The sequence below is a fragment of the Rhamphochromis sp. 'chilingali' genome (genome assembly GCF_963969265.1).
Source record: "Rhamphochromis sp. 'chilingali' genome assembly, chromosome: 5".
Classification (NCBI taxonomy): Eukaryota; Metazoa; Chordata; class Actinopteri; order Cichliformes; family Cichlidae; genus Rhamphochromis; species Rhamphochromis sp. 'chilingali'.
In genome coordinates, this window is record NC_137932.1 from 19,667,810 (window position 1) to 19,692,378 (window position 24,569).

The 24,569-nt window shown below is 38.6% G+C and overlaps 1 protein-coding gene across 2 annotated transcripts in view; it reads right to left on the bottom strand.

Annotated features, from left to right (window-relative positions):
- Positions 1 to 92: 92 nt before the first annotated feature.
- Positions 93 to 24,569, bottom strand: part of trim67 (tripartite motif containing 67) — a 57,357-nt gene continuing 32,880 nt past the window's right edge. The window contains exons 4-12 of one of the 2 annotated variants that reach the window (XM_080883090.1): positions 22,967 to 23,077; positions 19,703 to 19,856; positions 14,139 to 14,219; positions 12,473 to 12,636; positions 11,756 to 11,894; positions 8,630 to 8,754; positions 8,335 to 8,513; positions 5,015 to 5,177; positions 93 to 4,541 (exon numbers count right to left, since the gene is read on the bottom strand). In XM_080883090.1, the coding sequence (XP_080739216.1) occupies positions 4,494 to 4,541; positions 5,015 to 5,177; positions 8,335 to 8,513; positions 8,630 to 8,754; positions 11,756 to 11,894; positions 12,473 to 12,636; positions 14,139 to 14,219; positions 19,703 to 19,856; positions 22,967 to 23,077 (1,164 nt within the window). In that variant the 3' untranslated portion in view covers positions 93 to 4,493. The remainder of the gene's footprint in view (positions 4,542 to 5,014; positions 5,178 to 8,334; positions 8,514 to 8,629; positions 8,755 to 11,755; positions 11,895 to 12,472; positions 12,637 to 14,138; positions 14,220 to 19,702; positions 19,857 to 22,966; positions 23,078 to 24,569) is intronic. The other variant, XM_080883091.1, reaches the window with a different exon arrangement.

A 24,569-nucleotide genomic window follows, 5' to 3' on the forward strand; every position in this document is an offset into this window, starting at 1 on the left:
CAGTGTGCAGCTGGGTGAGGTCACAAATTCTCACACAGTTTTCTTGAAGCAGCCTTTTTGTTGTTGTATATACAGTTCAAAAAGAGGAAAACATGAAGCTCATCTGCAGCGTGTCACATGTTTGAAGCTGTAAGCACATCTCCTTTATTCAGAAAATATTTTACAGACGCGGGCCGTTTTCGACTTGCAATCCTTACTGGTCAAACACAGACCATATTAGTAGCCATTCAAGAGGATATTATACAAAAGAAAATACATAATTAAATATTCATAAATACTTTATAGAGTAAATAAATTACATTTTTTCCTCTACTTTTTCAAACATAATCTAATAATACTAGTGTAATTCCCAGCACCATACCATTAAAATTAAATTGGTAAAATATGTCACATTCATGGGTGGGTAAGTGTTGGGTAAAGGGACATTTCATACAGGAACTCTTACAAATACATCTGGACAGAAGTGACTGCAGCATGAATATTTTAATATGCAAGATTTGTTTTTTGTTCGTTTCTGTGAAATAATATTGTTTTAAGTGATTTTTAGGCAAGAAAATATGGAACCAAATGTTAACACAGGGTGAATTTGAGCCCCTCAGCAGAAGCTTTAATTGCCTCCAGTCACGATTTCCTGACTATCATTTTGACATCCATACAGACCACAGAGACATAACCCCAAATCATCTAACTTTTCAGAAGGCTGGTTACACGATATTTCACTTTTGTCTAGAAATCTATTCCTGTTACAGCAAATTCAGCCTCAGGGCAGGTTTCTGCATCTGGCGTGGGAGGTGGCAGCAAGGTCAGAGCTGAGCAGCCAGAAGTGATGTAAATGTAGCCCTTAGGTGAAAGCTGGCAGTCTGGGGCACATCAGGTAAAAAAAAAATGTAAGCTGCTTTAAATTCTGACATTTGCACTAACGCTGTATTCATGTTACAAAGGAAATATGTTACATTTAAGTGAAGAGAGTACTTGGGTTAAAAATCTTCACTTACAGATGAATGTAAACTTAAATAGATCTTGTCATCATGATTTAGTCAACAGGCTTGGTGTAAGTGCTTTTTTTGCCACTTGGGTGCAGTTACTGCAGTATCTGCTTGAAGTATACATATCTAGCTCCATTTTTGGTTCAGTTCAAAAGATCTGGTTCATTAACTTATAAAGCCTACACTATTAAACCATCTGTATGCTAACTTTGTTGAGCTCTAGCAGGTAGCTTCAAAAAGAAGAAAAAAACAGGCAGACAAAGCATTGCTTCTTTTCCACTGGCGTCTTAATGTCTTTCTGAAACTCAGTGTGGTTCTACCCATTTCCACCAAAAATAACTGCATTTTTAAAAAGGCTGGTATCAGCACAGTGCCACAAAATTGCCGTTCCCGATGCTAGAAGCATTAACACACAGATTCAGATTTTCTTCCCACTGAAACGACCCTCCATCTAAAGCTACACAGTGGTTATGCAATGTTAAAGCAAATGTTATTGAATCGATTGAAGTCACATTAAAAAAGGGTTAACAGCAAACACCAAATGGCAAATGATTGGCCAAACTGAGCAAAAGCAATGCTGGCAGGTTTTAAAATGCTCCATGGAGGCCTTGATTTCTCTATTTATTTTCTTCAGCTGAATTCTGTTTAATTCAATTGAATGGGTACCTGTGACTAAATTGTTTTCCTTCTCCAATAGTCAGTCTTTTGTCCTTTCACGCGCTCCTTCCCCCCCCCCCTTTCTCATCACCTCCCAACCGGTCCAACCAGATGGCTGCACCTTTCCTGACCCTGAGTCTTCCTGTTTAAAGGGAGATCTTGCTTCCCAGTATCGCCAAGTGTTTGCTCGTAGGGCATCGTGCGATCATTGGGGTTCTTACTGTAATAGTGTAAAGTCTTTACCTGGAGGCAGCTGTTGTTGTGAATTGGTGCTATATAAATTCAATTCAATTAAATTGAGTTGATACTGGTGATAAATCCCTTCTGGACACCCTGTACATATTACACATCATAGTATATGGAATTACATTTGACTTGACTTTATGAGTTCACTATTTGTGGCTCCCTTGAGATCATCATTCTCAGAAATATTTTATATAGCCCAGGTGTATGAAATGCCTATAAATAAGATATACTGCAATGCAAATGTAAAGAATTTAACATTCAAAATATCAATGCTGATTTAAAAATAAATATAATATCCCATCTCTACCTCCTAAAAACTTAGTAAAACGTCCAAATAAAGAAAAAATAAAGATATTTACTTTATTTTAGAAACCTAGATCTCTACTAGTAACTAAATGTTTTTAAAATAGGCATTCAAAATAGACCTGATCATTTCCTGTAAAAATACCAGTAATTCTTAACCTTACACATTATTTCTGTTCATTTCTGTGGTATATTTTAAAGAATGAGGGTGCAGTAAGTATACAAGTGCTACACTAATTTGTCAATGTAAAATGTTCAACCCTTTTAATGTAAACTTTATGTTTAAATGTCCAAAATATCATGAGATAGTTTGTGATTTACAGTAACATAAATCCTGACACATTTTAAAAAGTCTGTGATGAAAAGCATGAAAACAGATATCGGCAGGTTTTGTCGGGGATGCCTTAATCTTGTTCTCGCCACCGTTCACCAGCAGGGGGCGAGCTGTTATAGCGGTTGGTTTCAGGGTCCCTCATTGCAAAGACAAACGGTACACTATTTACAATACAGCTTCAGATAGTTTGTAAACTTGTTTGAATCCATGCTTAATGTCACATGTTATAATCATAACTCACATATCAGTATTTACAGTTTGAGGATGTCCATTCACATGTAAACCCACTGTCATGTGGTAATGTCAGTCTGCCTCTCAAACTCACATTATAGGGAACAGAAATGGCTCAGATATAAACAAGTCGTAGATTAAATAACCTCAATTAATGAATTCTTCCATTCCATGAACTGATAAAACATACATAAACAGTGTACTTATACCTATGTACTTTATACAGTGTCTCATGTCCTGAGTCACAGTGGTCTGGTTGAAGCTACTGTCCTCTATAGGCTGCCATATCTAGTCCCTGATGATAAATGTAGCAGCTTATGTAGCTTTACCTGATGTGACTTTAAAAGATAACGTTCAGGGCCACAGATAAAAGGTGTCTGAAAGCATCTTGAGATTCTGCAGTGAGACTGAGAGATGAACACAGAATGAAATGTTCTTGAGACGACCATACTTTTCTCATCGACTGGGGGTGTATTATATTATCTTTAAATTGTAAATCAAAGAAAATGAAGTTTGGCTCGATTCTACTTCGTTTTAGCATTTTCTGACAATGATCTGTCAAAGTCAAAACAGTTCTTTGAGTCTGAGATGCCCCTGCAGTCAAATAGGTTTGTTTCAGTATGCAAATTGCATGGCCACGTGATTTATTAAATACCACAGTAATGTTTCTTACTGGCCAGTGGATAAGTCATACCAAGTGGTGCAATCATTTTCATGTTCTAGCAGAGTCCAAAAGTTCACTGCCAAAGACGTCGAAATGTGGCGATCTGCTACATCTTAGTGGGAGCTTTTTTGATGTCGGAGTTTTAGGTTTTTAAGACAAATAAGGAAAAGAAAAGGCTGGTGGTCTCTAGGCCTTTGAGACTGTGAATTTCAAAATAATACACCCCTGGCTCGGTAGATCTGTCAGATTACTGAAAAATGAAATGGAATTAAGTTCCAGCCTTCTCAGACTGACCTCAATATGTAAACCGTTCTGACAACACTATCAAACGATCTTTGCGCCGCTTTGCATGAGAAAGAGAGTCGATCATGAGGGAAGCTTTGCCGGCTTTAAGATGGCTGTCAGATTCCTTACCACAGATAAGAAATCACAGAGAAAACAGAGAAGGCAGTGCTGTTGGAGTCAACACTGAGATGAAAGTGTGAAGCGAGAGTTTAGCTTTTAAATATTTTATGAGAGAAAAAACCCATGGTGCCACTACACAAGTCCTACAAATGACTCGTGTTCATCTCGGCTGTAAACACACCTGAGAGAGAATCAGAGCAACAAAAAGCACTGCTGAATCATTTCTCTCAGGAGTTTTTTTTCCACCTCCTAAAAACTGTGTTGCTTGTGGTCTATTTTTTCTTTATTTTTCAACTCACAATGATCTTTCCTGCACAATATAAAATCTTTAAGGGGCGGAGTTAAGCCCAGATTGTTTAAAATAACATAAACTGTGCAAGCTGGAATATAGATAATATCAGTGTTGTTTGTATCTTTGAGAAAAATAAACTGGGCAGTGGAAAAAAGTATGGCCCTCCAGCCATCTCTGCAGTGACGTCGTCAAGCTGTAATCATTACATTTATAGCCAATAAACTTGTCACTTCTCTAAAAAGTCGTGGAGCTGAAGATTGTCCAGGTTAAGGGTCAACTTGAGAAGGATGGGAGAGGAACAGATCCCATCTGACAGTACTGGACATGACATCATTGGTTTGTATCCAGGGCACGCTCAGAGTAAGGAGGGAGCTCTTACTGTTTGATATTCTTTGGAACTTCCAGGCCTGTCACTAATGTCACCTGAAATAGAGAAACGGAAAAAACACTCATTGAAATCAGCACGAATGAGGCAGTGATCTTAGAGATCAGAGTGGGCACATAAAAGCACCACTGCATCTATTTCATGTGAAATTTGTTTTGGAGAAGACACATTTATTTACCTTTGGAACACACAGTAATCTGAGCTCATGGGTTAGGAATCATTCACTAAATGTCTCATAAACTGCATAAATATAACCTATATTTCATCTGAATTTTACAGTAATGTAGTTGCAGCTTGGTTGCTTTGAAGTTTGTGTTAATCATCGCATCTGTGTACAGAATCTCTCCTCAGGGAGCCATTTTTCCTTGCTATTCTTGAATTTAATTCCTCTTCTTTTTTCATTGAGTTATTTTGCAGTAAACACTTTACCGAGGTCAACAATCAAGGCAGCCCATCAGGGAGCTGGTTATTTTCCATTGCTGTTAAACATGGCACTTTAACACACACAGACCTGCACATTTCTGTTGAGGCTGACGGCGGGCACAAAGACCCCGTCCAGGTTCTCAAAGGCAGTAGGGCCATGCTGTTCCTTATTGATGTAGAAGGTCAGTGTGCGTTTAGTCAGATCCAGCAGGACACCCACAGTCGAGCCCTTAGTGATGCCTCCCTCTGCCCTACACACACCCACACACACAAAGCTAGTCAATTTTGTTATGTATATGTGCCGTAAATGCACAGATTTTATAGTAGGTTAAGTTTCACATTGAAGGTAACACAGCACAAATATGACTGTAGTTGTGTCATGCTGCAAAAAAAGACAAATATATATGTAAAAGAATGAATACAAAACATAGTCACCGAAGAGTCCTTTAACTCATTCACAGCTTGTTTAAAGACAGCACTCTGAAGTCTGGGGATGCAGCAACAGGTTCTTTAGTATTTCTTGCCAAATGGCAGCAGAGTGAACAGGCTGTTGCTGGGATGGTTAATGTGTTTTTTAATTAATTATTATTATTATTATTATTATTATTATTTTGGTTTATGATACTTTAATCTACGTGTGTGTTAAATTAGTTAAAGTTTTAAAAAAATCTGATCACTCTTGTGTTCATATTTTGTGTGTTTTATGTGACATTTGTTGGCGTCTTCTACATGGAACCTGAAGCTAACAGTGCATCAAATGGCAAACAAAGACCCCTGTAACTCATAAATCAAAGTTAGAATTGGCTCAGTTGCTGTTGAATGAATTATTTCACATATCAAATGTATTTAAAATTAAACGTCTGCTCTTTTTGTCTAACACGTAAACTCTCTGTTCTCTGTTTTAAGAAGTGACTTAATGAAAACGATCTATGGCAAAAACCTGCGCTCCAAAAAACTATGTTTTAACCACAAAGCTTGTGTTTTTGCTAAGAGCTAAACAAATGTCTCTAAACTTATAGAAATGCAGACACTCACCAGGATTAGGCTGTCAGGGCACTAACAGATAAAGAAATCAATATGAGATTAAGAAGTCAAAAATAAAGCTCCGACACGACACGATGAATGACATGAAAGGTGGGTAGAGAACTGACAAGTCAAGAGAGCAGATATTTTTCATGAATAAATCTTTAATGAGAGTTTGATGGCTTCCTTGTGAAGCAGACAGAGAGACGGTGCAGATGCATGTTTTGATGTTTCCTGCAGCCATCTTTTACAGCTCCCCTGTGTGTTTGTTAGTCTGTTTGTTAGTATTGTATGAGCCTTCGGGTTTCTCTGTCATCGTGTGCATCTATGGTTATAGCTTCCAAACCTCTTAGAAGTATGAGACTTAATGCACAAGACAGAATGATGAATGCATAAGGGAAACACTTTACAGAGTCCCTGTCTCCTGTTGTTTTACTCAACGACAAAAGTTGCTCATGAATTACTTAAAATGATGAGTGCTGCTTTCTAGGAAGACAAGATTTAACAAGTTGGATTTGTTAATGTTACAAACTAATTGAATCATATTTTATAGTAAAGGAAACAGCAGTATTGCTACAGTAATAATACATTATAGTACATTAGGAATGATATAATGACAATCTTGGGATTGCCATGTTATGAAAAATTAAATTCAGCAGGTATTTCTCCTTCTCTTCATGAATCACCGTAGTGGGATTATCATTAAAGGATTAAAAGCTTCGCCAGCAAAAATAGAACAAATTAAATCCCAGCATCACTCCACTCAGATTTAATTGTGCCTTCTAATTAATGGTTTATTAAATATTTGAGGGCTTGAAGGATGTTACAGAAAATTCCTAATGAAGGAACGTAAACTACTGATTTCATATTATACTATCCGGTCTGCAGATACACATGTTAAAGGCATTAATGTTATGAACAGCTTCTTCCAAGACAGAAAGTGCTACAACAATCCTTTAGAGGGGTTGATGAAAGAGCTGAAAACTCCATGAAAGCTTTGCCGCAGGAACGGGGATTTTTACAACCTAGCAGCCTATGAGTTGTTCACACAGCATGAGTAATATATTCAATTTTAACTTTGTAGTTTGACAAAACAAAACAAATGTAAAAATTTCAAGATTTGTCTTTTGTTCTTTGTATTAAATAACTGCAGCGGGGAAAACCAGCGTGATAATAGTGAAAGTCTGGAAAAGCTGTCAATGTCTTTTTTAGCTTTCCTGATGTTCCCTTCAACAATCTGTCCCTGGGCATCGCTGAAATCCTTTCAGCATGACTACAAGTTGTCGACTGCTCCCTGAAGCTCCCTTTCTAACCGGATCTCCTCGAGTGTGTCAAATGGAGCTCTTCTACTTGACTTAAATTTTTGGGGCAAAGAAAGAAAGTCCCAAATCTGCAGAGCATGAATTGTCTTCATAATTGCATGTGCCAATTTTCCTCATCTTTTTGCTGTTCTCTTTATGGATCAACATAGTGGATCATCTGTCTCTATCTCTAGCATCCTCTTCTGTCACACAAACTTACCTGTAGTGTCCTCCTTCACTCCAACCAAAAATCTTCTGTGTGATCTTCTTCTTTTCCTCCTCTGCACATGTCCAAACCATCTCAGCCTTGCCTTTCAAACTGTGTCATCAAAACACTCGACCTGAGCTGGTCCTCTAATCTTGCCAGTTCTCTAATCTTAGATACTTCAACTCTGCTACCTCCTGTCTTTATGTTAGTGCCACCATGTCCAAGCAACACATCCCAGGTAAACCTTTCCTTTCATTCTTGCCTGCACCACATCTCAACCAAGTGTTCTCTCACAGAAGCCTCGGGCTGTTACCCAATTTGCAAGTCTCCATTGACAGTCTGACCTTAAGGAAAAATTCACAGTGCACTCTCTTAAGAAAGACCTGATAGGCAAACACTGGGTTGTAGCTGGGGAACAAACCCCCACCAAAAGCCACTGAAGAGGTTTGACGTCCATGATAAAATCTCACAATGCTCATGCACAGAAGTGGAATTCTGATCTACAACGATTCTCGAAATAGCAGCTGAAAACAGACCTAAAGTTCACAAGGACATGAGGATGAAAGGCAAATCTAAAACAAATAAACTCAGGCACTGTATTGGAAGGTAACCAGTATATTATTTTAAAAAATAATCTTAAATTAGTCTTTTGTCAGTTGTCTTTGCATTTGAATGATATGAGCCTCTGGATCCTGCAGGATATCAGTTTGGGATTTTTCTTGAAAACATGCAGATGGAATCTCTTAATTGTTCTCATTTTTTAAATATGATATGTATTTTATGCCAGTATTATACAACATGTCCAATGGTAGGGAACAATGGTTAAAAGTTATCACTAAAAACTGTTGGTGGTGTTGTTGCTCCCCATGCACCTACCTGTTGGTGTGGGAGTTGTTGTGCATGAACCAGGAGCGGTTGTTGTCCACATACATGGCCCAGGCTTTGTCATCTTTCCCCAACATCATGTCCTTCATGGTGTTGATCCTTGCTATGCCAAACGCAGGATCTGGGTGGTTGTCATAGCGATCAATGCTGACCTCCCAATAGTGAATGCCCTGAGATTCAATAGGGGGTAAAAAAATAAATCTTCTATAACTTCTATAACCAAAAATCAACAGAAAAAGGCTAATCGCTGTCAAATTTAAATGGAAAATATCTGTATACACTTCACCTTGGAGAAAGCAGCAGTCCCCAGCACCACACGGTCATCATAGCTGTTACAGCTAACTGTCTGGTTGTCATTAGTCAGAACAATGTCCCGATGAGCTGAGGTGGGGTCAAAGGTGAACCAAGCCACTGTAAGAAGGACACAACAGTTAGCCTGCTAATAGTCTTTGGAAATTCTGTAAGTCTGTACTAACATTCACACTAAATTTAGTCACATGTTGTATTCTGCATCTTATTAAAATAATTTTAAAAACTGCTCATCCAAAGTGAACCTTACTGGGTAGCTATACCTACCCACACCTACAGTAAAGCCAATAATTATATCACTGATTCTAGAAGGGCCATGCTTTCTTTTTCATAGGATTAAAGACCCTATACAGTCCTTTGAAAATAAAACATGATTCAAAGCTCATAGAACCACCTTTAGCAGAAATAACTTGAAGTAATTGTTTTCTTTATAACTTTCAGTGTCTTAATTCATTATGGCCATATTTGCTATATAGCTTTGCTTCATTTCGTTAAGGTTTGATGTCATTTATTAATGCACAGCTCTCTTAAGGTCCCAAAACAGCATTTCTGTCAGGTTGAGGTCTGAACTTTGACTGTGCCATTGTAGCATATTGATTCTTTTCTATTTCAGCTATTTATTGTAGATTTGCTGGATAATTTTCCTGTTGCATGAACCAATTTGGGTGTTCTTGCAAACATGATCACATTTGACTCTAAAATACTTTAGTATCAGAGGAGTATAGAGGAGTTTAAGGGTGACTCAATGACTGCTAGGAGCCGAGGTCCTGTGGGTGCAAAACAAACCCAAACCATCACCGCTCCACCACCGTGTTTGACTTTCTCCAAACATGGCGCTGTACATTAAAAGGACATTGTTCGAGAAGTCTTGTGGTTTGTTCAGTTCAAAACCTAAGCTGTGCTACAATATTCTCTTTAGACAGTAGTATGGATGGGTACCGGTATCCGGTGCCATTATGGCAAAAGCAGCGCACATTTCATTGCTTTATTTCGGTGCTTTTTTTTTTCTTCCTGAGATGTCATACACTTTGGATTCTAGCCAATCATTTTATCTTTGCAAGGATAGTAGGTGGGCCCAGGTACGTACATTCTTTTAGAGCTACAGATTAAAAATGCCCAAGGCAAAGTGGTCAAAAGTCTGGCTTTACTTCACAGCAAAAGATGCAAACTCAGCAGCCTGCAACAAGTGCTTTAAGGTGATACTGTGATACTGTGCAAAGGAGATAACACCTCGAATCTGACAACCAACCTGGCGATGCATAGCATTTTTTTAGAAGCCAAGAAATGCACCAAGTTAGCAACATCCCCCAAGAACCCGAAGAGTAGAGTCCTGACCCCTAGCCCTGCCAGTGTAGCAGAAATGATGACGGATGATGATGGCAGCAGCAGCCGTTCTTCTCTGCGTGAGTAGCTTCATGTTCGTGTGTAGTTTAAGTTGAGTAGGCTAACCACGTTATTAAATTAATGCATGTAAGGTGAACTAGCAAACACCGTTGTAGTTACATGCGGCTGTCTTCTTGTTTGATGGCAGATACTCCCTTCACCCTGGCCAAAAAGGCTAAAATGACCAAAGCAAAAGTTTGAGCACCGTTTAAGCACCAGCACCGTTTCAAAAGTACTGGTTTGGCACCGGTATCGGATAAAACCTAAACGATACCCATCCCTAGACAGTAGAGGCTTTTTACAAGCATCTTCCAAATGACCCATACTTGAGTCTGTTACACCTTCTCTGAGCATTGTGTGGTCTGAAAAGTCAAACTAGTTTAATTGCTGTGACTGATTTTTTTAAATTATCAAAATACTTTGAACAAGCTCAAGGAATACACATAAATACAACTTTCAGCTTAACTCAGCAAGGGATATTTTCATCTCTGGCTGATAAAAACAAGACTATAAATGTAATCACTCTGTCAAATAATCACATTAATATGTATTAAAAGATTCTTTTATAATGAATGTGACCTTAGAAATCTTTGTACGGCGGTTGTGGGCAACAACTAATTGGGTTCATCCACAGAAAACAATGCACTTGTAAAGTGTAGGCCTGAGACGGGAAATGTTTCATCAACTACCAATGCATTATTAAAAAAGTGCTTGCACATGAGATTTTTACTGTCACACTACACGGATGCCATGTTTTTGTTTGCAGCCATTGCTGTCTGTTCAACAAGAGTCACGTCGCCGCAGTTTTCTTTCTCGGTGTAGCTGCGGTACAATCCTCAAAGAGAGAGAGAGGAGGAAGAGGAGGAGAAGGGGAGGGAAAAAGAGGCAGAGTAGGCAGGAAGAAGAACGATGATAGAGAAGAATAAAAAGAGGGCGGGTGGGATAAACAGTTATCAGTCAGAAAACAGACTCTAATGCCCATTATTGCTGTGGCTGGTTCAGAGACACTGTTTGTGTGTTTGTGTATTGTAAAAATCTCCACCCGCATTGCTCTGCTGTTACACAGTGGGTGTCTCTATTTTCTTCTTTCACCTCCTCTTTCTCTGAGTCCTTAATCTCATTCTTTCCTTTCTTCTCCAGCAGTATATTCTGTTTTTTCTCCCTTTGCAGTTATGTTTTTTCCTTCCTTTTCTCTTTTTCCTTTGCATCTCTGTACAGTTTTACCTTTATCCTCTTTTTCCATTGCTCCCTTTCTTTTTCTTACTTAACCGCTCCTTTGATCTCCTTTTCTTTCCTTCTGTTTTCTTCTTGTTTGTGACTTTTCTTTACTGTCTACTCAAACCTGGTCTACTTCAGCTTTTTTCCATCCGCTTCCTCTTCATTATTCCGTTTCTCTTTTCTTCCCCTTTCTTTGTCTACTGTTCCTGTCCAGTGTATTTCCTTCACCCTCTTCAAAATCTTCCACCTACCTTTCTCCTGCCTTCTCCCAAAAACATCTCCTCCTCTATGTAAGAGGCTTTTCTGTTCACAGTTACATAGGTCAGATGAAATTACATCATGAAACCTGTTTTACAAAGAAGCTCGCAGACAAAAAAATCCCTTGGGTAAAAATATATAATGAAATCAAGACAGCCAAAAGAGCAGAATCAAAAGTAAGGCAGACAAAGAGTCCATCTGTCATGCTCTGGAAGCTAAGCCAGTTCCAGCACACACCACGTACCATCAGAAGTCTTGAGCATGACTGTCTTGCTGTATGGACCCACTCCAATGGAATTATAAGCTTTCACCCTTGCGTTGTAGGAACTGTTGAAATGAAGACCATCGACTGTACACACTGTTTCCTTCCCCACATATACCTCCTGGGGGCACACACAAACACGCACACACAGACACACACAAACTCAGCATCATTTGAAATGCAAGTTGAGGCAGTATATGCTCAAGGATTAGTGAAGAGGTCAAGATCTCTAGCACTTTTAATGCATGCTTGATGATGACTCATATACTTACACACATAAAGAGTATTATCTGTCCTTTGTCAGATATGAGCATCATATTGAGGAGAGCTACTAAACATCATTTTCTGAGTTTCAGATTAGATTAGTTATTTTCACAGTAGAGTTATTGCAGTGTTTCCCAAAAACAGAAATTTCTTGGGCAGGCTGCCCACGAATCTTTTTCAACCTTCAGAGAAAACAACGAGATTGAGAAACAAGTTCAAGTTGCTGCTGTGATGGTTCTTGGTGTCGTTCAGCTGTCTTTATTCTCTTGTCCTGGAGACACAACTGCTTATTTTTTATTATCTATTTCCACAAAAAATATATGCATTTCTTTTGGGTGCACACATATGATCTGTGCCTCATTACTGCCACGATACAGAGTAATTCTGTGGGAAACACTATTAGTGTAAATCTTTTGTTTAACAAATAGTACTCACCCTGTACTGTCCTCCATTGCCATCATCCAGCTCCAGGATGTAGCCCTCGATGGGGTTGATGGTGGGCATAGCTACCCTCCAGGCCAGGGTGGCGCTGTTATTCCTTGTGCAGCACTTCTCCAGCTGCAGGAGAGGAGCTGGAGGCACTGAGGGTCTAGGCTCCACTGTGTAGAGAGATGGATGGATGCAATTTAAATTTTGCAATCAATGAATGAGAGGAATTGGGACAAAGAAGAGGTACAAGGAGGGAGACATGAAAGTGTGGAAGGATGAAGAGAGGAAGACATACAGGGATGCCGTCATCTGGCGGGTTGCCTTTAAACAGACTGAATGAAGAGAAAAAGGAGCTTTAATGACAATCTGGTGGGAGATTTAAAAAAGAGCCTTAAAGGTGAAAGAGCTCTGGGTTCATTTACAGGGTAACAGCTGGGAATTATTAAGGGCTTAAACTGGACCTAGTGAGGACTCTACATACACTTAAAGGGTAGTGTAGTGGTAGGGATGCACTGGGTTAGATTGATATGCGCTTTGAAGGCTGACTTGTAGTTTGATAGTAATAAATAAATCAGCAAAGGTGGTAAGAAAGTATGAGACATCGGCTCCCCACCAAAGGCCAGACTGATGAAAGCAAAGCATCATTCCTGCATAAAATCTGCATAAAATCAGAGGAAAAGCATCATATCAGTCTAACTCTTGTACAAAACAGGTGAAAAGCAAATTCCAAAAGGAGAAACAAACATACAAACAATAAAATAAGAAAAGATTAAAAAAAATCTTTCTTCACTTTTTCATTTACAGGTACTTATCTGATAAATATATAACAGTACGGAAAACACAGGGGAAGGCAGCAGTCATGGCGGACAGTATAGGAGATAATGCATGTTTTGTTGATATTACATATTTGAATTTATGACTTATTACATGGAAATCAGCCACAACATCAAAAATACAGATTATGTAAAGTAATTAATAACGGCCATCTCTTTACAATGCAATGTTCTGCTGTAGAAATCTGGTTTCATGTCATTTATGTGGATGTTACATTGACGCAGAACATTAAATTATCCTTCAAACAGCCCAGATACTAATGCAAACATGAATCTACAAGATGTACCAGAGATAGCCTCATCCACAGACGCCCCACCCGCAACCTCCAGCAGGCAAATGATCTGCTACCTGATCGCAGAGACCAAAGGACACCTGCAGAAGTCCCAAATGTTGATGGATTGAAGCAGATTCTAATGTTGTGGCTGATCAGTCTATAGCTATCAAGCAAGACTGAATATGTGAAAACAAAATGATTAGAGGATCATGTTTACTGCACATTTCCTCAGTATATACTTACTCCCTATGATTTGTATTGCCACAGTTTAATTCATGCATAATTATATTTTTATATATGTGTCATTAGTAATATGTGAAACAAAATTATCGCAGGAAACAAAGATCTTTGTGCAGAACTGTTCAGCAGATCAGTGTCGTTTACTGTTGAAGAGCTGAAAAACAACATGCAAAGGGAAAACACCAGAGAAACACTGTGGGACAAAAAGACCAGTGAGTTTCCAACCAGAGAGCTATCGGGGCTAAGGAACGAGGCAGGAGTGACAAAATATATGCAAGGAAGGGAAACAGAGATTTACAGTGAAAAATAGAGTCTCTGAAATACCTCCTGGGCTCTCTGTCTCCATCTCAGCCTCACCACTGCCTGCTTCCTGCATTTGTTTCAATTTTGGATTCTCCTGTACATCTGGAAATATGATGTTGATTTAAGTCAGTGTTCTCTAAAGAAGTAAAAAGGATGACCAGAAGTGTAGTGTATCAATCATACACTTATTTGTCACAATGATATTAACTAAAGGTCCAAAAATTATCATTGATAAACACAAAAATCGTTTGTCAAGCCTAAACTTGAAGGTTTTGTTGTCCTTTTTGTGTTGCATTATTTTGTGTAGTATTTTGTAGTTTTAGGTAGTATTTGTGTAGTGATAAGACAAGAGATTGTGTTTTTAGGTAGCACTTTTAGAGCTAGGTAATAATTTGGTAATTGTGGGGTAATAAGTTGGAAACAAGGAGGCAATAATTTTATCATCACTATCATCACTGCCCCAGTAATATCCAAGCAGTTATTTTGTATCAACAGTGATTACTGCTGAGTAACATTACATTACTCAGCAGTAATCACTTACTGAAATCATACTATAATGCATGTATATACAGGGAGTGCAGAATTATTAGGCAAGTTGTATTTTTGAGGAATAATTTTATTATTGAACAACAACCATGTTCTCAATGAACCCAAAAAACTCATTAATATCAAAGCTGAATGTTTTTGGAAGTAGTTTTTAGTTTGTTTTTAGTTTTAGCTATTTTAGGGGGATATCTGTGTGTGCAGGTGACTATTACTGTGCATAATTATTAGGCAACTTAACAAAAAACAAATATATACCCATTTCAATTATTTATTTTTACCAGTGAAACCAATATAACATCTCCACATTCACAAATATACATTTCTGACATTCAAAAACAAAACAAAAACAAATCAGCAACCAATATAGCCACCTTTCTTTGCAAGGACACTCAAAAGCCTGCCATCCATGGATTCTGTCAGTGTTTTGATCTGTTCACCATCAACATTGCGTGCAGCAGCAACCACAGCCTCCCAGACACTGTTCAGAGAGGTGTACTGTTGTCCCTCCTTGTAAATCTCACATTTGATGATGGACCACAGGTTCTCAATGGGGTTCAGATCAGGTGAACAAGGAGGCCATGTCATTAGTTTTTCTTCTTTTATACCCTTTCTTGCCAGCCACGCTGTGGAGTACTTGGACGCGTGTGATGGAGCATTGTCCTGCATGAAAATCATGTTTTTCTTGAAGGATGCAGACTTCTTCCTGTACCACTGCTTGAAGAAGGTGTCTTCCAGAAACTGGCAGTAGGACTGGGAGTTGAGCTTGACTCCATCCTCAACCCGAAAAGGCCCCACAAGCTCATCTTTGATGATACCAGCCCAAACCAGTACTCCACCTCCACCTTGCTGGCGTCTGAGTCGGACTGGAGCTCTCTGCCCTTTACCAATCCAGCCACGGGCCCATCCATCTGGCCCATCAAGACTCACTCTCATTTCATCAGTCCATAAACCTTAGAAAAATCAGTCTTGAGATATTTCTTGGCCCAGTCTTGACGTTTCAGCTTGTGTGTCTTGTTCAGTGGTGGTCGTCTTTCAGCCTTTCTTACCTTGGCCATGTCTCTGAGTATTGCACACCTTGTGCTTTTGGGCACTCCAGTGATGTTGCAGCTCTGAAATATGGCCAAACTGGTGGCAAGTGGCATCTTGGCAGCTGCACGCTTGACTTTTCTCAGTTCATGGGCAGTTATTTTGCACCTTGGTTTTTCCACACGCTTCTTGCGACCCTGTTGGCTATCTTGAATGAAACGCTTGATTGTTCGATGATCACGCTGCATCCCTCTGCAAGATATCTCACTGTTTTTGACTTTTCTGAGCCTGTCAAGTCCTTCTTTTGACCCATTTTGCCAAAGGAAAGGACGTTGCCTAATAATTAAGCACACCTGATATAGGGTGTTGATGTCATTAGACCACACCCCTTCTCATTACAGAGTTGCACATCACCTAATATGCTTAATTGGTAGTAGGCTTTCGAGCCTATACAGCTTGGAGTAAGACAACATGCATGAAGAGGATGATGTGGACAAAATACTCATTTGCCTAATAATTCTGCACTCCCTGTATATATATGTGTGTGTGTGTGTGTGTGTGTGTGTGTGTGTGTGTGTGTGTGTGTGTGTGTGTGTGTGTGTGTGTGTGTGTGTGCTACCTAAACACTGAAATACATTTTTTGCACGCAGCAATGAATTTTGTTCACTCAAATTTAGCTTTTCTTTGCTCGAAATAAATTTCTCCTCAAAATGCAACACTTGTACCTGCAAATTTTTTTTACGTGCGCCCACTTTTTTTTAATGCTCGCTCAGAATAGTGGCACACAAATAATGCCGTATGCTTGTTCTACGCGTTTTTATGCTGCATATTTTACCAGAGGTGCAAAGTTATATTCTTTCCAGTGCAGCTGAGCAGTTGCTGCTATATTATTATAAAAGTATAACAGTATAATCCTATTATCCAGTATTCAGCATTGTTTGACGGTATCAATGCAAATTTTATGTTTAATATTGTGGCTTATTATAAGGAAATGTTTGGTAATGTTTCTACTACATTTCATAGTAATATTTGTCACAATTTAAAGCATATGAAGTTCACTTTAATAGTTTATTAATATGTAATTACAAAAATGTAAAAAGGCAGTTTTGTAGTTCTTAGCCCTGTTTCCTGGTTATCACACAGAAACTACTGCAAAATACATTAGAAGGTTACCTAGGCAACCAGAGCCAGGAATGTCCGTGAGCAATCAGCTGTCAGCTTCAAAGAGATGAGTGAGGAACGAATCACTTTGCTCCAAAGCTATGCGTGGACATAGCTTTAAAGCTGTGCATAATTAAAGATGTAACTGCTTTAAGTGATAGGTCTTGTAGAGTGTTTAATTTAATTAGTTTCATTTTTGTACAAAGAATCAGCTGTTCTGTTTTTCCAATAATTGCATTTTGCTTTGAGCTTGTTTAGCCACAAACTAGTATCTTAGACAATTAATAGACAGTGAATTACAGTTCTGTGTTTCTAATCAAGCCACCTACTGTTAACCTAAACTACTCAACTCAACCATCTCATGCAACTATTAGCATCTCGTTTTAAGAAAAGTTGAGGTGAAGACAAGAAAAGAAAATGAAAGATAAAAAACATGCAGAGGAGGAATAACTAATGAATCTTTATGCCTGTGGAGGATGTTATGATGGCTATGCACATCTTTTATTTACAGTATATGGGTTTAAACAAACTTAATATTTGAGTACAAACATACCTTTTGTTGGTGCTCTGTATGTCAAAGATTAAAATTCAAATGCTTAAAATGAAATTGTCCGTCGTTAAAGTCCATACCAGATAATGGGTGAGAGAGAAAGGAATCATACAACTGAATTCCACATCCCCAGTCTTGGAGAAGAAAAGAGAGCTGATCAAAGCTTTCTGGCTTTCTAAGAAGTTTGAGTGGAGCTTAAATTGGAGAAAATCTATTTGAAGTAGAACTTAACTCAAGCCATGACCTGAAGACCCGGGACACATTTTTAAATTTAATTCACTAAGTTTTTGTCGTGTCTGTAAGAGCTAGTGTCCTTATTTTCTAGGAAGTTGACTTTGTTGGGGACAAAAAACGTTGCTGCAACTCATTGGAAGTGTCACCCAAGATGAACCATAACATTACAAGAGTGCATAATCACAGTTATGATACCGAATATAAAATTTATCACACACAGAGCTCCACTGAATGTAATTTCCTCATTGTGAAAATGAGTATTTTGCTTATGATTTAATGGATTTTGTACTCTTAATAGCTGATAACAAAGACCGGTCAGCATTATTTACTTTTCTAGCAAAGTAACCAGGTTGAATCTGCTTCTGCACAGGGAAGACATCCCATCTTCACCGCCTAAGTGCAGCCATATGCAAATAAAATATGCATATTGGTGATTACATATTTAATATACATTAACTATACATCTGGGTAATCTCGGAGACCGCAGCGGAATGAATATAAAACACGCTGTTTACTCATGCGCGCCAACTGGCTGCTGGGTAGCAACAGCCAATTAATAGATAATTAGATGTGCACACTGTAGTATGAGTTAAAGAAACCTTAAAAGAAAAGAGCAATAGCAGCTAAATCTTATTTTGTTGACTTTAGATCATAGGTGTCAAACTCTGGCCCGCGGGCCAAATTTGGCCCGCAGCCTAATTACATTTGGCCCGTGAAGCCATACCAAATTACTATTAGAGCTGGCCTACTGGTATTATACAGCTAATATATATATTGTTTAGTATTAAGCTTTGCTTGTTCCATATTCAGTTTTCCAGTAAAACTTATTTGAGTCCATAAGAAAAGATTCATTCTTATATCTGGAGGAAGATTTTTTTTTTTAAATAAATATTAATGTTAGCCCGCGACTTTGTTCCAGTTTTGAATTTTGGCCCACTGTGTATTTGAGTTTGACACCCCTGCTTTAGATGAATCTTGTTTGTGTATGTTTGTGCATGCCAAAATTATTTACATATATCTATAATCATAGAGACTTTTTAAGTAAATCGTTGGCAAGCTTACAAGTGAGCTTTACTCCAGGACTTCAATATGTATATTTTATTTATATTGTCTCTGTATTTATATATATATATGTGTGTGTGCGTGTATTATATATATATATATATATATATATATATATATATATATATATATATATATATGTATATATATATATATATATATATATATATATATATATATATAATATTCTGTAACTCTGTAACTTCTGTCGGTGCTGTGCTTTTTTGGAAATCGAATTTCCCAGAGGAACCCACCCGAGGGATTAATAAAGTTCTATCTAATCTATCTAATCTAATCTAATGTATGTGCAGCTCAAGAAAATGAGTATTCTGGCAACCCAGTCAAAATCTGTGGTCAGCCTCCAAATTCAGCCACAACCCTGAACTGTTCCTCAGTTTTCCTCACTGTGTAGGGACAGTTTTGTTCAAAAAGATTCATATAGTAAAATTTTTGTGAGGAATATGATCTCAATGGGAGGAGAATTGAGGCTGCTTGATGATTTGAAGCAATGTGGTGGCCAGAGACAGGTGTGCAAGTGAAGAGACTATCAGTGATACTGCAGGATACTGCTGATTATCATATTATCTGGTGGTAAATACATTAGATGATTACCTAGGCAACCAGAGGCTGGTAAGTCCACAAGCAACCAATCATCACCTCCAGTGAGGATCGAATTGCTTGAAGCAAGGACTCTGAGATGCATCAAGTTAGTATAAAAGGCCAAAGGTTTACAGAGGTAAATCTAGGATAACAAATTATTCTCAATTCAAAGTTAATAAATCAATCAATCTGTTGTTCCCAGCAGAGTAACTGAGAAATTCCCAGCATTGAGCTTGTCCGTACATCTTAGTTAAACTAGCTTTACCATTCTTTTCTAGTTTTCTCTCGTGTGAGACTCATGCCTTATAAAGTGGAGTACGCCTTTTAAATATACAGCTAAAGAGATTTTTTAATTTGACTAAGTTGTAGTAGTACAGTTGGTCTTAAAGTCCAAACGTGTGCTCACCTTTGCCCTGGCAGAAGTCCAGCTGTAGGATGGTCTGTAGCAGCGAGTCGGTATTGAGAGTGAGGTCAAAGTCAGGGCCAACCTTTGGCTCCAGGGCCCCTTTAACCCACTGGTCTTGAGATGACGTCACTCGCTTAATCAGAGCATCTGAGATCTACGCAAACACATACAGTGGGCAAGTTGAAGTTTGCAGACACAGTATAGATTCAGCAATGGTTTACTTGTAAGAAGTAAAGAATGAAGAAAACGCTGGAAATGAGAACACATTCATTCAATATTTATATACTTTTAAATACATTGGAAAATATCAGAGGCCCTCCCTGCATACAAAGTGGATTTTCCATTTGACTGGCCCGGCTTCCATACACTGTGTCTGACAAGTGAAATGAGGCTCACATTAGTGCAGTTCAAATATTTAAAGATATGAATTAGACCCCTGATCTGAGGATAAGACAAAAAAAACCCAACCTCTAGTGAATACATTGCATGATTGTTTCCATTACTTATGCTCAGTGTAGGGACTAACGCATTATTAAGTAACGCGTTACAGTAACTACGTTATTACTGTGGTAACGAGCACGGTAACTAGTTATTATGTGGTGGCTATCGCGGATCTTCCACAGATTCAGTAACATTAGCAAGTGGTGGAGGCCAGCAGGTAGATGAAGGAAAGGGGAGGCAGGAGGAGAGACTCGAGGCGGGTGTCCGAGTGTCAAGTGAACTGAACTTCAGGTAAGAAGTTATGACCTGCAGTCTATCTGGGTCAGATATAAACCAAGTTTAGGTGGAGTTTATTTTAGTTATGCTGACTTTTTTGTACTGCATACTAGCTAGCATGACGGAGTTTCTATACAGCTGGGCGGCTGCTATGATGTTACTGATGTTGAACTTTATTTTGTTCATAAGGTTAATTATTAGAGTTGCCAACCGTTCCCTAAAAAATGGAATCGTCTCGTATTCAGAGAAAATATTTTGTATTGAGCTGAAAAGGAACGCAGTTTGTCCCGTTCTTCAGCTACAATGAAAAAGACACAAAGCTGGAGTTATTGTCTTTACGCTGCAGCTGTCTCTTCTTCTCTCATTCTCTCCCCCTCCCTCTCCTGTTTCTACTTCAATCATGAAACTGATCAATGATCAGCTGATCGGCTTATCTGTCGCAAGTCCCGTCTGTCTTGTTTGTTTATCTCCCACATATTTGGAAATATGCACATTATTTTTTCCTTTCTATTGGTAGGTGGCACAGTGCACTTGTGGCTAGAAGACTGGAAGCAACACATTAACAAGAGAATTCTGAGTAAAACCAAAGTTACTTTCCTGAGTAACTAGTTACTTTGAAAGTAACTGGATTACTTTTGATAGAAGTAACTAGTAATGTAACAACTGTAATTTAAAGTAATTTACCCAACACTGCTTATGCTTCAGAATGGGTAAAGAAAAAGGAAGCTTATTTTCTGGAATATCTGGAAATCATGTGTGTTTTTATTCAGTACCATAAAGGCACATTTATGACTGCAAATGAAGGCCACTCAAGGTAAAAAAAATAAAAATAAAAAAATCAAGATTTAAAATTGTGAATTTTGATCAAACAGCTGAAATTTACAAGAACAAAGATGAAGAAATAAGTCATGTAACTGTATTGCTTTATTTTTCAACTTTAAGTTGGAATAAAATCACATATTTGAATAGAATAGAATAGAATAGAATAGCATAGAATAGCCCTGTATTGTCGTCGTACTTTTGTTTGTTTTTTGTTGCTTTGTTTTTGTTATTTAAAATCAATAATTTGTAAGACTTGAGAAATGTAATTAAACATTATTAAATGTGTTTTAGCCAAGGTTAGAGGATGACAGGTTTTATTGAAAATGAGCTTGTGGCTTCTGGTCTGCTTTATCGACCTCATCGGATAGATCTGTCGTTGGCGTCTAATAATGTGTTTTATAAGTTATTGATCCCAGAACCTCAAATAATGACTTTTTTTACAACTTAACCTTGAAATGTTCCTTTACACAAAAAATAAAACCCGACTTTTTTCTCATCACTGTTTTCTCTGTTTTTATGACTTTAAACTTTAAACCTTTTTTGCTGTTGTGTTGGTTTCTTTTTTTCTTTTTTCTTGCCCTCTGTGGCTGTAATATGCCCCCGTAGATGTTTGCTGATACACTACAAATATTTCTGCACATGCACTGCATCCTGAGTCTGTGGGAGCAGGTCATTGTTGAGTAAGTGGGTGTCATGTGCCCTTCCTCTATCACGTGCGTGCTCTATCCAGGCGTACCACCTAACACATAAGGAAAGGAAGTATTTCCAGTGGTGACACAAATACTGAATATTTTTTCTATTTCAAATTTCAAAAACGACCTCCCCCTGATTTCACACATCCAGATATAGCGCTTTTGATATATACTACTAAAGATATGCAAATAAAGTTGTGTAAAGCCTTTTTTGTTTCCTGAGAGAGTTGTGTGAACTTTGATATAAAGCCCAGACTCTGCATGAGCTGAGACTCAAGACAGATTTAAAGATGAAAAAAAAGTCTGATGGTCTTGAAAAGTCTTCATGATTTAGCGTTCTGCAGGAAACCAACATTTATTTCTTCTGAGGAGGTCACGTTTCTCCATCTATACATACAAAGATCAATGATTATTTATTAGCTACTGAGCATGTCAACCTATTGATTACTAGGCATGTAAAGTTAATTCAAAATAGAACAGCTGCAGATGTATTAAAATAAGATGCATGTTGCTGTGACTGTAGTGCTGAAGTGCAGGCAGGCATGTGGGGTTGTTGTTGTTGCTGTTCTCCGTGCTGACTCCTTCCTCTGCTACGCCACGGTTTGCTTGTTTTTTTTGGCTGTGCCGATTCAACAAACATCAGAGGCTCCCCGTGAAGCTGATTTCTCCTAATGTGCTCAGAGGATCTGTGTGTCACGCTTCCTTCCTACCTTCATTTCCATTTTTTGGTTCAAAATATCTCAGAAAAAGATTTGATTTGGGTTGAATTTTAATCGAGTAAGACCTCATAGTGTTTTGTCCTGTGCTTTACTTATTTAAGTAACATAATTCCCTTGGCCTCAGCAAAAGAAGGAATGTATTCTGCCACACGCTGTTTTTGTGCTGATGTTCGGTTGTTTTAGATGTTTAATAGTTTTTAGATTATGGTGAACTGAAATTGTTGTTTTTTTGTGTTCTTTTTGTCTTTGTAACATCCCCTGTTACTCATCTTCATACTCGTCTCACACGCACAAACATGAGGTGTGTAAAATACCTGGAGGAAACCACTTGGATCATTCTCTTTGAGGACTTCTAGACAGTACTCCATCATGCCGGTGGTCTGCCGTAACTTCATAGTGCAGTGTGTGATCTGGTCACGTACCACCTGAACAAAACAGATCAGATGCATGAGTTGTTAAAAGCAATTATTCTGAGATGAGCATCTGAAATATTTTCACTATGTTTAATTGTATCAGTTTCAATCAGTTTGTACAAGTGAAAGACTCTGAAAGACTCTGAGGTATGACCTTTTCCCCGAGCCTTCCTTTGCCCCCTGTTAGTGTCTTCCATTGCCTGCATGAGTTTATTCTCTTTCAGTTGTATCCTCTTGCTTTAAAAAGTTGTTTCCTCATCTTTCCATTTTGTTTTTAACTTCCTACCTTTGTTCTCTTTCCAACCTTATTGCCTGATTGAGTTCACTTGTGCCGCATTACCCTTTTAGTGGCTAGAAGACTAGTTATTTAGGCCCCTGGCAGTCTGTCCATTCTTTGATGTCGATTGTTGGGTTCACTTGAACAACTTTAGCATCAATATGGTATTATATCATTATATGTGTCCCAGGCACACTCAAGCGCATCTTGGTTGGTTGTAGGACTAGCCTTACTCAGGGGAGATATACATGGAGACACAACTTTCTCCTATCGTCTATTTTGTCCCTTTTGTCTTACTTCTCTCTATCACCATTTCTATCCCTTTGAAAAAGTGCGGCTCCATAAATGTTAGAGGGGTAAGTATTATTTCTCAGTTGCAGTGAATAGATAGAAGAAAATAAACTGTAGAAAACTAAACAGAAGAAAGAAGAAGAGAAATAATTTAACGTAAACCAGTGAGACACTCCGGGGCCTGCCAACCCTGGCAGGGCCTCCTTGGATGAGGGTGTCTCGTGATAATGGCCGAAGCACCCGATGAACCCAAGGTCCACTACTGATGATGCGTCCCAAATTTTAATATGATAATCTAGATCAGATCTCTAATCTCTAAACCTAACCAAGGGGGGGGAAAGGCAGATTAGCTTGGGACAAAGACCGAAAGTGAGGCATAACGATGTGTGCCGCTGGTAAAGTTTCTGGGCTGACTTTCCTCAAAACAGCCATTCCTCAAGATTTTCTCCATTTAAAATGGTAAATGGCCTGTATTTGTATAGCGCTTTTACTAGTCCCACCTAGGGACCCCAAAGTGCTTTACACACCCAGTCATCCACCCATTCACACACACATTCACACACTGGTGGAGGCAAGCTACAGTTGTAGCCACAGCTGCCCTGGGGCAGACTGACAGAAGGGAGGCTGCCATATCGCGCCATCTGCCCTTCTGGCCAACACCAGTAGGCATTAGGTGAAGTGTCTTGCCCAAGGACACAACGACCAAGACTGTCTGAGCTGGGGCTCGAACCGGCAACCTTCCGATTACAAGGCGAATCCCAAATCTTGAGTTACGATCGCCCCGATTTAAAGCCATGCATTATCACGCATTGCAACATCTAGTCCTTTTACTGAATTACAACTACGTTGTTGTCAGCAGAAATATTGCTAATTTCAGAGTGAACTTGTGAAATTCTCTCAAATGCTCAGTAATACAAAGAGGTGGACTTAAACAAC